At 30.3% G+C, this 13,997-nt stretch overlaps 1 protein-coding gene across 1 annotated transcript in view; it reads left to right on the top strand.

Moving 5' to 3' along the window:
• Window positions 1–13,997, top strand: part of LOC136971328 (ubiquitin carboxyl-terminal hydrolase 7-like) — a 38,829-nt gene that overhangs the window by 22,144 nt on the left and 2,688 nt on the right. Inside the window, exons 14-25 of the mRNA XM_067265781.1 lie at window positions 2,944–3,045; window positions 6,197–6,296; window positions 7,561–7,653; window positions 7,805–7,872; window positions 9,044–9,198; window positions 10,962–11,061; window positions 11,187–11,254; window positions 11,365–11,473; window positions 11,543–11,620; window positions 13,217–13,320; window positions 13,404–13,572; window positions 13,641–13,688. Coding sequence (XP_067121882.1) covers window positions 2,944–3,045; window positions 6,197–6,296; window positions 7,561–7,653; window positions 7,805–7,872; window positions 9,044–9,198; window positions 10,962–11,061; window positions 11,187–11,254; window positions 11,365–11,473; window positions 11,543–11,620; window positions 13,217–13,320; window positions 13,404–13,572; window positions 13,641–13,688 — 1,194 coding nt within the window. The remainder of the gene's footprint in view (window positions 1–2,943; window positions 3,046–6,196; window positions 6,297–7,560; window positions 7,654–7,804; window positions 7,873–9,043; window positions 9,199–10,961; window positions 11,062–11,186; window positions 11,255–11,364; window positions 11,474–11,542; window positions 11,621–13,216; window positions 13,321–13,403; window positions 13,573–13,640; window positions 13,689–13,997) is intronic.

Here is a 13,997-nt window from a genome sequence, read left to right as displayed (position 1 = left end):
GACCCATTGCTTTGGAAACCTAAGAGTAAATCTAGATGAGCAATTCCTCGGAAATTTCTTTTGGGTGGTCTGGCACAGATATGTCGGGCCCTTGCCACTTGGCTGACTCCATCGTGGGTCTGGCCAAACCCACAATGAGTGTGATTAATATGAATATTTTTCACAAGAGATTGTTTCAAATGTAGTGTTTTTTAATTCAAAATCCAAATCAAATAAACTGTATTAACCTTATAATACAGTACCAGACCAAATGTTTGGCTTCCAGAAAACTGGCTAATTCTGAATTTGGTGTGCTAGTACAATTGTAGTTTGTCACGCAGTCACTTTGTTTGGTTTCTGTGGCATATGCATTATGCAGTGACTGTGTTAAAGTAAGCAGTTACAGTGGATATTGGTAAAATTATGCTTATCACAGTATTGCACTTTGCTATAAGTGAAACTTAAATTGACGAAAAATACTCTTGTTTGTTATCAGCTTGGTTTAAAATTTAAAATCACAGCAGGAGAGTTATTAGCTGAGATAGTGTGAGTTGAACTAAGTGTCCTTGAAATCTGATAATTCATGGAAATCTCATATGTGCAGAATTACTCTAGAGGGAACTATTATAGGTTAATACTTATACTTAGAAGCCAGCAGAACATTAATTTTGTTGCTGCAACAAATAAAGCAGGCGCTTTCACTTTTGTATTATATTACATATGTGATGTGAAACTAACGTAAACAAATAGGAAAAATCATGTATGCTTACTATATAATTCTTGCACCAGTAAAGGACCGTAAAAAATGAATGTGCTTATTTTTTTAGTGCAATTTTGGCATCAACTGAAGCAATGGATAAAGTTATGATATTAAAGAGAGATTAGCTTGAAATTTGAAAAATCTGATGAAATATTAAAAGAAAAGAAGCCGAATCCCTAAACACCCCTATACACAGAGTTGAGTCAATCCAGACTCGACTCTGCTCGCGCACTAATTGTTTCCGTAGTGTGACTCATTAATATGTTTAGTGCTGTCTTAAACAAATGGCCAAAGTACAAATTAATGACAGAATCGATAATCATAATCCCTATTCAGAATAGCCATTTTTTATTGTTGAAGGAAGTCCGTAATTTTCATTTTTACACTGTTTATAATTAAAATGCTATGCTAAAATGCTAATATGATATCAAGAGTGCTTTTTATTTTATCAGAAAATGGCACAGATTTTGCATCATATTGGCTGCAACCAAGAGTAATCTCGACTTTTTCATCTATAGTATTTTAGATGAAGGGCCATTTTAAATAAGGTGAATTGCAAAAATATAGGGCCACCCCAACTTTTTGGAATAATAAATTTTTATCACACTTAAGCAAAATCTAATGACTGGAATAAATGTAGATGTAAAAGAATTAGTTATTTTATTTATAATTAAAAATAAAAATAAAAATAAATTTTTTTTATTCAAAAAATCAATAATGGTGTTGCAAAAATATGTCTATAGCATTTAATAGTAAGTGAAAAACCATTTTTAACACACTAACCTTGTAAACTCTCTTTCATAGAGTTAACAAGATGTTGCAGTATATTTAAATTGATTTATTCCATGGTAATTACAATTACAGCTTTGATTTGTTCAATATTGTGGTATTTTCCTCCTGCATACATATGCTTAATTATCAGACTCCATAGATTTTCTGTGGGATTCAAATCATGGGATTAGGGAGGCCAATCCATGACCTGAATGTCATTAACCAGTAACCACTGATAAGTGAAGTTTACATTGTGAATTGGTACATTTTCTTGTTACAATTGCTAGAATGGACTGTCAACTTTTTCTCTAAATGGCAGAAGATATACATTCTCAAGGTTTTGATACCCAATTGCCTTTATTTGGCCATTTATAAATGCTAAATTGATTTTTCCAGACCATCCAAAACATGCCTAAATCATAACTGATTCCCCTTCTTGTTGACACTTGGCAAACAAAAATGCCTCTCTCCTAAAATTGCAAACTACTGGGACCATTCAAATTGAACTCTTGTGTCCCCCAAATAAATTCACATCATTTTGAAGTCCATGACATTTTATCTTTGGTCTTTCTTGTTGGTGGTGGTGTTTTAGGTATGGTGCTTCTGCTTTTCTGTTTTTATACACTAGATGTTTTGTTGATTTTACCGTCTGGAAAAGTGTGGATTTGGAAACTTAACATCAGTTCTTTGTGTTATTTCACCTAGTGATGTTATTGCTGTTGATATTTTCCAGATAATTGCTGATTTTTACTTTCTTGTCAACTTAGAAGGCCATCCTATTTGTTTTTCTTTCCATATTGTACACTAAGTTTAATACAATGAGATCTCTTTAGTTGCTTTGCAATAGCTCTAGCAGAACTTCCAGCCTTATGTAGTGTTTTAATTTGGTCACACTCAAAGGCAGTTTAGGACTTTAATAATTTTAAGAATGGGTAGAGGTATTGCAACAATTAGTGATGATATAAATTCAATTATTCCTTTATTTACAGTTATGGAGTGCTGCTATCTCTTTATAATTATCAAATTATAGATGATGAATTTTTTCGATAAATCACTCAAAAGTGCACTGGACTTACAACACCATTGGTTTTTATTTTTTTGAATAAAAAGTTTATATTTTTATTTTTGATTGTAAATAGAATAAGTAATCAACTATAATTTAATAGTGTTGCCTGTATCAAAGTTTGAGGTTTTTCCTCCACAATATTGGCCTGTTTAATTTCATATTCTATGGTAAATTTTCCTTTGTAATCCAGTAACAGTTTAATGTGTGGATAAATTTTTTCCATGGATTTGCACAAAAATAAAGTTTGAATATGCTGTTAATTAATTCAGTAAAGTAACAAAAACAATAATGTAATTTGTATGAAAATTTCAGTAATAATCGTAGTACTGTTAATCAATGGATTCATTTTACATAAATTTTCTTTCAGAAATATCCTATCTCTATGATCAGGCCTTGGCCAATCACATACAGAACTAATCAGACATGTCGTCCATTAGCTCTGGATATGGAATTGGATTTAGATAAAACAGTGAGTAAATTTTTCAATAAATTATTGCTAATTAAGTTTTAAGCTTTGTTTTATATTAAATTTTTCTTCTAATTCTTAATACATTACAAAGAAATTAATTTGCATTATCTTGATTAATTTTGGTTATATGATGATCAAGTTTAGACTGTTAATGATATATTTAGAGCAGATTTCAAAGTAGCAGTTAAAAATTTAGACTTGTTCACTGTTTAACTCTTTTTTTTTTTTCTTCTTTTTTTTGAATTGGTAGATAAACTGCTAATTGTCAGTTACAGATTTTTTTAAAACTTTAGTCTGCAAAATAGTAAGACAGTATTCATATTTATAGAACAATGTCCTTTCAAGGCTTCTGCAAGGAGTCATTTAAATTGCAATAGTCTGGGCTAAGGTGAAATGAGTTCAGCTGAAAATAAATGATGGGAGAGCTAAGATGTTTCCCAGATAAAGTTACAAGAACATTTAAATTGTTAGTCATATTGCCCCAGGCTGTTGTATGGAGACAAGCATTTGAGGATGTATTGACTTGCAGACTGTCATGTCATTATATTACGGATGGCTGAGGAGCATCCATGACATCATGACTACCTCTTGCAACAGTTTCAAGAGACCTCTTTGATGTTGGAGCAGAAAATCACAAGTGCGCATGATTGTGTGGAAAAAAATTTTATATGATCAATGCAAGACTGTAATTTTCTGAAGTTGTTTTTATAGTGCCTGTGATATGCAGAAGAGTTTGTTCAAAAGATTTTTTTTCATGGTAGATGGATAGCATATAGCATGAGGATATTGTGAGAGTAGAGCTAAGTAAGACAATTTGGTGAAAAGAGCTCATAAAAATTGCTGCTATTGCAGGTTAAAAGGCTTCTCACAATGTAAACATTAGATCTTTTCAAATGTGCATACAAGCTTTTGCAATTACTTTTGTATTGTCAATGAAGTTCAAATCCATTAAATATGAGGTTTGTTCAAAAACTTCCCAAACTTTATTTATTACAAAAAAATTCTTCACTTACAATTTATTTGTCAGGGTCCCCTTCAAAGTAGTCTCCTCCCCAACATATACACTTATCCCAATGGCGTTTCCACTTTTTGAAACGGTCCTGGAACGCTTTTTCTGGAATGCTCATAAGCTCCTCCGTCTTTTTTTTTTTTTATCTCTGGAATGGTAGCAAATCTTTTTCCTCTGAGCGTGTTTTTTATTTTGGGAAACAGGAAAAAGTCGCATGGGACCAGGTCAGGTGAGTAGGGTGGGTGGGGAAGCACAGCAGTCTTGTTTTTGCCAAAAACTCACGAGTTCTGAGGGATGAATGAGCTGGCGCATTGTTGTGGTGGAAAAACCACTCACCACTCCTCCAAAGTTTGGGCCATTTTTGCCTGATTCTGTTTCTTAGGCATTTCATAACCTGGGGATTACCCCAGGTAGTACTCCGTATTGACTGTCTGGCCTGTAGGTAGGTATTCGTGATGCACAACCCCTTTGCATTGAAAAAAAACAGTCAACATCACCTTAATATTTGAGTGAACTTGTTGAGCTTTTTTGGGGAGGGGTGGTGTTTCACCCACCCTCACCATAAGCTTTGGTAATCAACTCAAAAGTTTCCGTGAAGGATTTCCCAAGTTTCACAGAATTTCACAGAACAACGCTGCTCCTTCAAAGAGCTCATTTCAGAGGATCTGATTTTTTGCCAAATTCCACAAACACTACTTCACATAAACGGCCATAACTAATCACCAAAACAAGATATCAACAAATGGGTTGAAACATGTTACTTGGACGGTTTTGCGGACACAATGCCTCTAAGCTGAAGGTGTGCTGTTCAAGAAGTTCCCAAACTTTTTGAACAACCCACATATGTTGAGGTTTAAGCAATTAACAACACAGTTTTATGCATGATGCAATAGGTTGGCTACTTATGATTACTTATGATCTGTATTAGTCTTTATTCAAGTGGCAATGTGTAGTTGTGCAGTATCATGAAAAAACAATGCCAGAACTGTATTGGGCTCACTTTTTTGTTTTGAATAGTCTATCGTAATTCCCCCCCTCAATATCTCACAACTCTCGTCTGCTATTTTGCTCCCCAATTCAGGAATTCAGTCAGCAAAAGTCCACAGTTTTGTCTTATGGTGTGTGATATGTTCAATGTTGCTTGTTTTCTGACACTATTATGAATGTTCAATAAACTTGGAAATACCACTAATGTGTCTGATATTTTTTCTTACCTTCTGTGACAATGATGCACTGACAAAAATCAGTTCATTCTATCATCACAGAATGTGTATGATTGAAACTTATTTTCTGAACTCCCCTGATAATTGTTTCTCTTCATCAGTTTGACTAATGTACCTGTATTGTCATATTTTAACTCTGATAAAGTTAAATATAGAGATGATTTCATAAATTTTTTAATATAACAAACAGATTTATATTTTTCCAATCTTAGTAGTAGTATTGAGTCATATATTTTTTGGTTTCTGTTTGCTGTATTTCTTTCCAAGGCCTGAATACATCATGTTACAGTAGTATTTTGTTACATTAAAAATCATAAGGAAACATTTCATTATTTTATTTCTTGCACAAACTTAATGTATTCTAAAGTTGACTCCACATATTTGGTATTTTCCCAACTACTGAATAATTGCTGATTCAGCCTGGTATACTGGTATACTGACAAGGAATAGGAAATGGCAAATACCCAATATTAGTTGCAAGTAAATTGTCTGCCCTACTCTGTATTAGCCAAATGTTTGCTTGACATTTGGCAAATACCAAACGAGTACAGCCAGGTTTAAAACACACAAACTTTTGCAAAACCCATATGTTTATTCATGTTTATAGTTTCATCTTTGTTTTCTATGACTGTGTTTTACTTTTATTTGTTTTTGACATCAAATTTAACTGCTAAAGCTTAATATCAATCTTTCAGAATGGAAATGTATTTGCATGTTAAAGTATGCGTCACTTCCAATTTAAGTTTATAAAGTTTTTAGTCTGGTTTTTGTATAATGTGGCTAAATATTTTAATTATAAAGCTATTTTTCAAACTTTATCACTGATAACACAAGTTAAATATTTAATAAATAATATAAATTTTAATTTGTAATATCTTAAAGTATTTGAATAATTAATCATTTTATTTTTTTATATTAGATTATAGATTTGGCAGATAATGCAAATCCATGGACATTATTTTTAGAAACAGTACAGCCTGATTCTGGAAAGGATCATTTACCTGATTTTGATAAAGAAAGTAAGAAACTAAATTTACTACTTAAAATTTTAGTGATTATGAGTAATCTTTTTGAACTTTTAGTTTAATAAGATTAAATGAAAAAAAATGAAGTAATGTTCAAAATAACACCAGTCGGATTAACAAAACGCAACGTTTATATTGACGAGACGAACATACAAAATAAATACAAAATAACGTTTACAACTAGGTATCCACAATACACTAATCTAAGTTACAACCGACTATGTTCCGTACAAGTTCGTCGGAAGAACACCTTACGACCTCCGCTAACAGACTTAGTACTCGCAACACCTCTGAGTCAGAAAAAGTTCATGATAGTCCAACGGAAGTCCACTTACACCAGGTTTCAGCAAGGTCCCAAAAAGAGATAGATAGAACTCTTTTTTCCCGCCGAGAACTGCTTCTTATATAGTAGCCAACATTCAAATTCTCCGCCAATCAGCTTCGATGTCTTCATAAAGTCCGGCCAATGGCCATTCTCCGACAGCCAATCGTCCATTCCAACCACAACGGCTTTCCCAACGGATCTTTTCTAACGGTTATTCCGTAACGGCTATGATTTTGAATTACGAAAGTTTCCGTTGTCTTACAAACAGCGGGAATCGCTCACCTGGGCAATTCCATCCACTACAAATGATTATTATAGAATTAATTTTCTTCATGAATGAAAAGTTAAGTAAATGATGTTGGGAAGTGACATGTTGATTTGGTTGTGCTTGCTAAAGATGAAATAATAAATTATACTTTTAATCTTCAGCTTAAAGAGTAGTTTTGATGCCATTTTCAAAAAATTTACGAAGTCATGATCTTTGTAAATTTTTAGCATGCTGTCTTCAAGATACGAGTGCTAACCTCCAAATTTTACTGCTGAGGGTGTTATAAGTGGCCTCTTAGTGCATAGTCACTTTAACTATATGTCATGTACAGTACAGTACATAACTATTGCTATCTGTGTTTGTCAGTTATGCGTGTATATAAGACCTTTACTATTATGCTGTATAACAGTATTAAAATTATGGAATAAAGAATACTAAAGCATTCAAACAGATTTTTTAAGTAGATAGTTGGAACTCAGGTTAGCTTGTAGATTTTCTTTAAATTTTTGTACATTTTCTCACGTTCTGGGAAATAGCCAAAGTTTAAAATATGAATACTTAAAAATAAAAGTCCTTTTATTTCATAAGTAATGCTTTATTAATCATTTCTTTAACATAGTCTGATTTTATTTCTGCAAAATAATAACTTTATATTTTAATTCCAGGTGACGTTTTATTATTTTTCAAATTATATGATCCAAAGAACAAGAGGATATCTTACTGTGGTCATACTTACATGTCAATTGCTGCAAAAGCAAGTATGTATAATTGTGTTTGTTTTAATAAAAATAATTTCAGAGCTTGTTTTGTATTTTGTTGTATTAAATGTGGAAAATTTTAATGTGCCATTCACTCATTTTCTGCTTTTAAATAATTAACTTTAACTGTAACTGTGTGTTTTTTTAATAGAGGAACTTGTACCCATTCTCAATGAAAAGGCAGGTTTTCCTTTGGATACCCCATTAACATTATATGAAGTAAGTTTAATATTTGTAATCTTAAAATGATGATAATACAATTTTTTAAATTTATGCAAAGTGTATTTTCTTATAATTGTTTCATTAGAAATCATTCAGTTTTCATTAACATCTTTTTAGCAATATTTAAAAAATTTGGTTTAAGTAAAGTTTTTATTTTATTTTTTTTTTAAAGAGACTTGCAGAAAATCATTAGGGTTTATTTGAAATCATGATTAAGATTTTGAATAATCAAATAGTATTACCAGAAATAATAACATAAATTTAAAAATTCTTCATTGTGTACACTCAAATTATATATTAGATTAGTCAGCCATTAAAGCAAAATACTAAGCCAATCTCTGCATTGTGCATTTAATTAAAATCAAAATTGTAGCGTACCAGTTGCCAAGTAGATAAAACCACTGAACACTGGTCATGTGTTTGTATATTGCCACCAAGCCATCCACATGGAATTTTCCAGATTTTCCAAATGTTTAAGACCTAAATAGGGACTGGTTTCCCATAGAAAGTCCTCCCAGGATATCCCCTCCTTGGCAGATCATCCAAGTCACACTGCCATATACAAACAAACATTTGAACATAAAATTTAAATATAACTTCAAAAGATTATTTTACAAATTTATCTTCAATATTATAATTAAAGTTTGATCATCTTTGATTTAGAGAGATTTTTCTGCAGTGATGGTTCCTTTTATTATAAATAATACTTGTTTTAAAAAATAAATAAATAAAAGGTTTAATGCTAAATTTTGTAATATTATCAAATTTATTTGCTAATAGTGTTTTAAATATTACTAAAACTTTTTAACAGTATTTAAAATGTCATATATTTATTTAATTTCTACAGATGTTACAATTTTATGGAGCGAGTTTATTATATTTTTAGCTTATATTACTTCAAAATATCTTAGTCTATAAAAAGTAGTTGATAAGGAAAGTTGTATTGATTTCATTATTGTAAATATCATTCGTAAGTGATCTTTTGTTATTTGTGATTGATATCAAACATTAAAATTTGTTCATTATTTAATTTTTTGGAATTTGTGGAAATAACTTGCATCACATTCTTTACCTAAGATTTAATTTTACATTTATAATTATAAGTTGATAATATTTAATAGATACATGCTTATTTTTTCAAAAATATAATTTATTATTATTTTAACAGGAAGTAAAACCAAATATGGTAGAGAGGATAGGTGATCTCGAATTGCCTTTAGAAAAAGTTTTAGAAGAATTGATGGATGGCGACATCATTGTTTTTCAGAGGGCTGACATTAACATTGAAGATTGTGAATTACCTACCGTTAACGACTACTTCAGGTTTTTAAATTTTAATTTGATTCCTAATATCACATTGTCTAGAATTTCTATCACTTTTAATTGCATTATATAAAAACCTTTAATATAAAAATGGTATGTAAACCATTAATGGAAATTCAGGATATTAATCAGTATTAATATTAATTAATTAAACATTCTTGGCTAAATATTGAAATAGCCTTTTTTTTTTTTTTTTTTTAACTGAACAAGACAAGAACAACGATTTGAGGATATGATACAATCTGTTTTATTTACACTATTTAGATAAGAATAAGCATTTTAATCTTACTGGATTCTCTTCTCTTTAGTTCTTGAAATAAATAAGTAATAAATATAAAAATAGACGTTAAAATTTACCAGATTTTCTTTTATGAACATATTTGAATATATAAAAGAGTATATAATTATTTATGTTTAATTTTCTAAAAATTTCTTTGTATTCCTCTTAAAATGTTTTTGATTTTCATTAAATTTTTAGTATAAAAACATTTGGTAATTTAGCCAATAATTATAGTAGTTTTAATGCAGGGGTCAGCAGGAGTGACTCACGAGCTGCATGCGGCTCTTTGCATAGACATTCGCGGCTCTTCAGACATAAACTCCAATTTCACCTCATCTCAAGCAGCCTTATAACTTATGAGTTTGAGATAGAGCCGCCCAACTTTGACGCATACGGCATACTCTCTACCACTCTCTAGCCCGTCCGCACATGACCACATTCGCATTGATCAATATGAGTCACATGCAAGTGGTAGCATTTGAAGCATATCTATATATATAACTCATTGAAGCATGTCCGCCTGTCTGACTTGCGGCTCTCTGGTACTTTTGTTATCCTGTTTCCATGACAATTTGCTCTTCTCACTTGACAAACTGCCGACCCCTGTTTTAATGCATTAATGCAGATCAAGTTTTTGTTATTTTCAATGATAAATATATAATTTTAAAAATGCCTTCATTTGGAGATATAATATTGAAAAATAGAAGTTAAAATTTTAGTTTTATTTATTTTTGCTATATCTCACTAATATATATAGTGATAAAATGAAGGGTGTTTCAGAAAATATGGGCAAAATCTTAAGGGGTGTAAGAACATGCCAAAACAAATATTTCTCATCATAGAATGTATGGTCAAATCAGAACAGTGAAGAATGTAGAGAGTGCTTTTTTGGCAAACATATAAAAGTGTTTTTTTTTTTTTTTTTGCATGCGTGGTCATTTTGCAACCTTCATATCTGAAGACATGGATCATTATTCCAATGCTGAGAAGGCCCCGTACATGACATCATTTAAACCTCATTGCCAGAATTAGTGTCACTTCTAAAGCCATGCGCGAGATGTTTGGTATCTTCCAAAATGTACACAATTCACTCCATCAATGCTGTGAAGCATGCATTGTAGTTGGCAGATGCTTTTTGTACAATTTCTGTAATTATCCATTATTAAAGGTTCTTTTTCCATATTCTACGTCATGAGTTGTTATTGTGTTTGCATTCTGTGATGAGAAATGTTTGTTTTGGTGTGTTCTTCCACTCCTCAAAGTTTTGTCCATCATTTTTGAAATATCATGTATATTGCTAAATGATCTCAATATAATTCATAATTCTTATAACTGATGAAAAATATATGGTACATGTTTTGATTAATTTAAGTAATCAATAATTTTAAAATACATTAAATTCAAATGTAGTTTCTTTGTCAAGAAATTTATACTTTATCAAATTATTCAATTAATTCTTATTAAACTAAATTTCTTTCTTTAGGGATCTTTTCTACAGAGTAGAAGTGACTTTCTGTGATAAAACAATACCTAACGATCCTGGGTTTACAATGGAATTATCACTCAGAATGAATTATGAACAGGTATTGTACTATATGGATTTAAATTGCCGATTATGCTAATTTTAGATGTTTCTTAAAAATTTTTTTAACTTAGTTTGCTTTTTATAATCATTTTTAAAACAATAATGTAATTTTTGTTATGATAGATGGCAGTTGCTGTTGCCCAGAGGTTAGGAACAGATCCATATTTGCTGCAGTTTTTCAAAGCTCAGAAGTAGGTATTATTTGTAAAATTTATAATGTGATAAAAGATTTTCTAAATTTGGTCTCAAAGTATTTTAATATCATTTGAATATTTTTGAACATTGTGTTCTATATTTATAGTTACAGGGATGGACCTGGAATTCCATTAAGATGTACATATGAAGGAACTCTTAAAGATTTATTAGTTTATTTCAAACCAAGACAACCAAAGAAAATTTATTATCAACAGGTAAGTTATCAAATTAATGGGTTTCTTTTTAATTTTTTGTCTTATTCTAATATTCATTTTTTTTTCCAGCTTAGTATTAGAGTTAATGAATTGGAAAACAAAAAACAATTTAAATGTGTTTGGGTAAATAGCAAGCTTAAAGAAGAGGTAATTAAAATTTTTAGCAATGATTTATTTATGTATTTGATAATATTTGTATAGATAATACAGTACCATTTTGTTTTTAAGTGGGTGGGTTGCATGTGAGCAAGTACTGTACGTGATAAATCTTGCTTCATCCAGTGCAGTCCCAGATGATTGCCTAGATACATTTTGCAACCATTTACAGTTTTAAATGTTTTACTCACATTTATATTACAGTGAATAATATTTTAGTTTGATGTTTTTGAATATATGGAGCAAAATTTTATTATGCAGTATCAGGTACACTAATTGAGAAAAAATACTTGTGGACCATCACAGTCAGAATATTCAGTTCATTTTCAAAATATCAGAAGCTGAAGAAGCATGGCTTGTTGACTTGAGTCCAATTCAATGGCAGGGTTAGGTTATTAGGAATGAGTTTACCTAATCATTTTATCAAATGTGTAAAACCTGACCTTACTGTAATAATTTTCTTTGTATGTATCAAATGACTAAAGGTTAAGAATATGATATAAAATAATTATCAAACTTCAAACTTATGTGAAACAATGATACTTTTTATGTAGTTGATTCTTTAAAAAGTCTAGATTATCATTTGCTGTCGACCATAGTAGTAATTATATTACAGGAATTTGATTTTTAAATAGTATAATATTGATACATAACAGTATATTTTGTTTTTATGCACTCTGCTGCATCAGCTATTAACATATGTTAATAGTTGACACAGCATAGTACTTCGATAGTACCACTGCATAAGATGTGTAATAGTAAAATACTGTTGTACAGTACACCTTTGATTAAGTGTTATCTACATCAGTGATGCTAAGATTGGCACATCAGCTGTTTGCTGCTGAAAACAGTGTATGGTGTAATGTTCATTTATACAGAATTTTTATTATTCTATTGTTAAATTTACCAATATCATTTGAAAATGTTTATGGAAGATTGTTGCAGTTATAGGTGGTGCATAGTGATTGTTAGCAGTGCTGGTAATCCTATTCTGACTGATATAAAGTGTAACTTAATGGTAAAAGTTTGCACTTTATATGTACTGTTTTATTTTGATTTCTCATTTTGGGGAGTTTTTTCAGGCTTAAAAAGCCTGGAAAAAACTCCTTGAATACATGTGATATTTTCTTTGGTTAATGTAACCCTTGGTGCCAAGATGTCAGCTCGTCTCCGATTCCAGCAAAGTAACAGTGGGATGCATGTTCTAACCTAACCTATTCTAACAATTTGATTGTTAATAATTATGGTAATTTATTAGAATAAGTTAGGTTAGGTTAGAACGTGCGTCCCACTGTTTCCTTGCTGGAATCAGAGATGAGTCACCATCTTGGCACTAAGGGTTACATTAACCTTTTCTTTTCTTACACATGAATGTGATATTTTTAAAAAAATTAAAATATTCTCCAAATGATATATTTCTGAATGTAAAATGGCTCAGAATGGATAAAATTCTTTTAAAATGCTAGCAGCCTTATTAATAAATTAAAGTTTAAAGCATAACTGGTTAATCATTTCTTAATTTTGCAATTTTTTCTCTATTCTCTCTTGTTTTTTTAATCAATAAACTCAAAATTTTTATTATTTTAGAAAGAACTAATTCTTTATCCTAATAAAAACGGTTCAGTAGTCGATTTATTAGAAGAAGCAAGGAAACAAGTTGATTTAAGTGACTCAGGTTCTGGAAGATTAAGGTATTTACAGTTGAATTTATTAGTGTTATAGATTAAAAAAGAATTACTTGAAGTTACAAAGTATTTTGTTATTAATTTTTCAGGTTATTAGAAGTAATTAGTTGCAAAATTACTAATGTTCAACGTGAAGACATTCAGTTGGAATGTCTTAATGCAGCAAATACCAAAACTTATCGAATCGAGGAAATTCCAAAAGACGAACTAGAGTTAGCGGACGATGAGCTTCTTATTCCTGTAGCACATTTTCATAAAGTGAGTGAAAAATTTCATTTTATCCATTTTAAAAAAATCATTTATACAGATATAATTAATTTTTCTAGGAGGTATTTTCCACATTTGGTGTTCCGTTCCTGTTAAAAATTAAACATGTAAGTATTTAAAAAAATTTTTTTTTCTACCAAAATATTATTATAATGTAAATGTATACAAATGTATTTTAAATTAATTTATATATTTAATTTTGAATAATTTTGTTTGAAAATGTTTATCATCAGATAAGTCTTTTAATTTACAAGTCCCTTGTGTATATATTCATATTCATTGTGAAAATTAACAAATAGTTAACAAACAGTTCTAATATGTATAAGATTTTTTACACTTTAAGACTAATTATCACTAAACTATTTTACCATAGATAAGATTTTTCATGCTTTAAGGTTATTAATTAAAATTGTTCG

Source organism: Centruroides vittatus, unplaced genomic scaffold, assembly GCF_030686945.1.
Source record: "Centruroides vittatus isolate TY-2023 unplaced genomic scaffold, ASM3068694v2 contig_2460, whole genome shotgun sequence".
Classification (NCBI taxonomy): domain Eukaryota; kingdom Metazoa; phylum Arthropoda; class Arachnida; order Scorpiones; family Buthidae; genus Centruroides; species Centruroides vittatus.
This window is presented reverse-complemented; position numbering and strand designations above follow the sequence as displayed.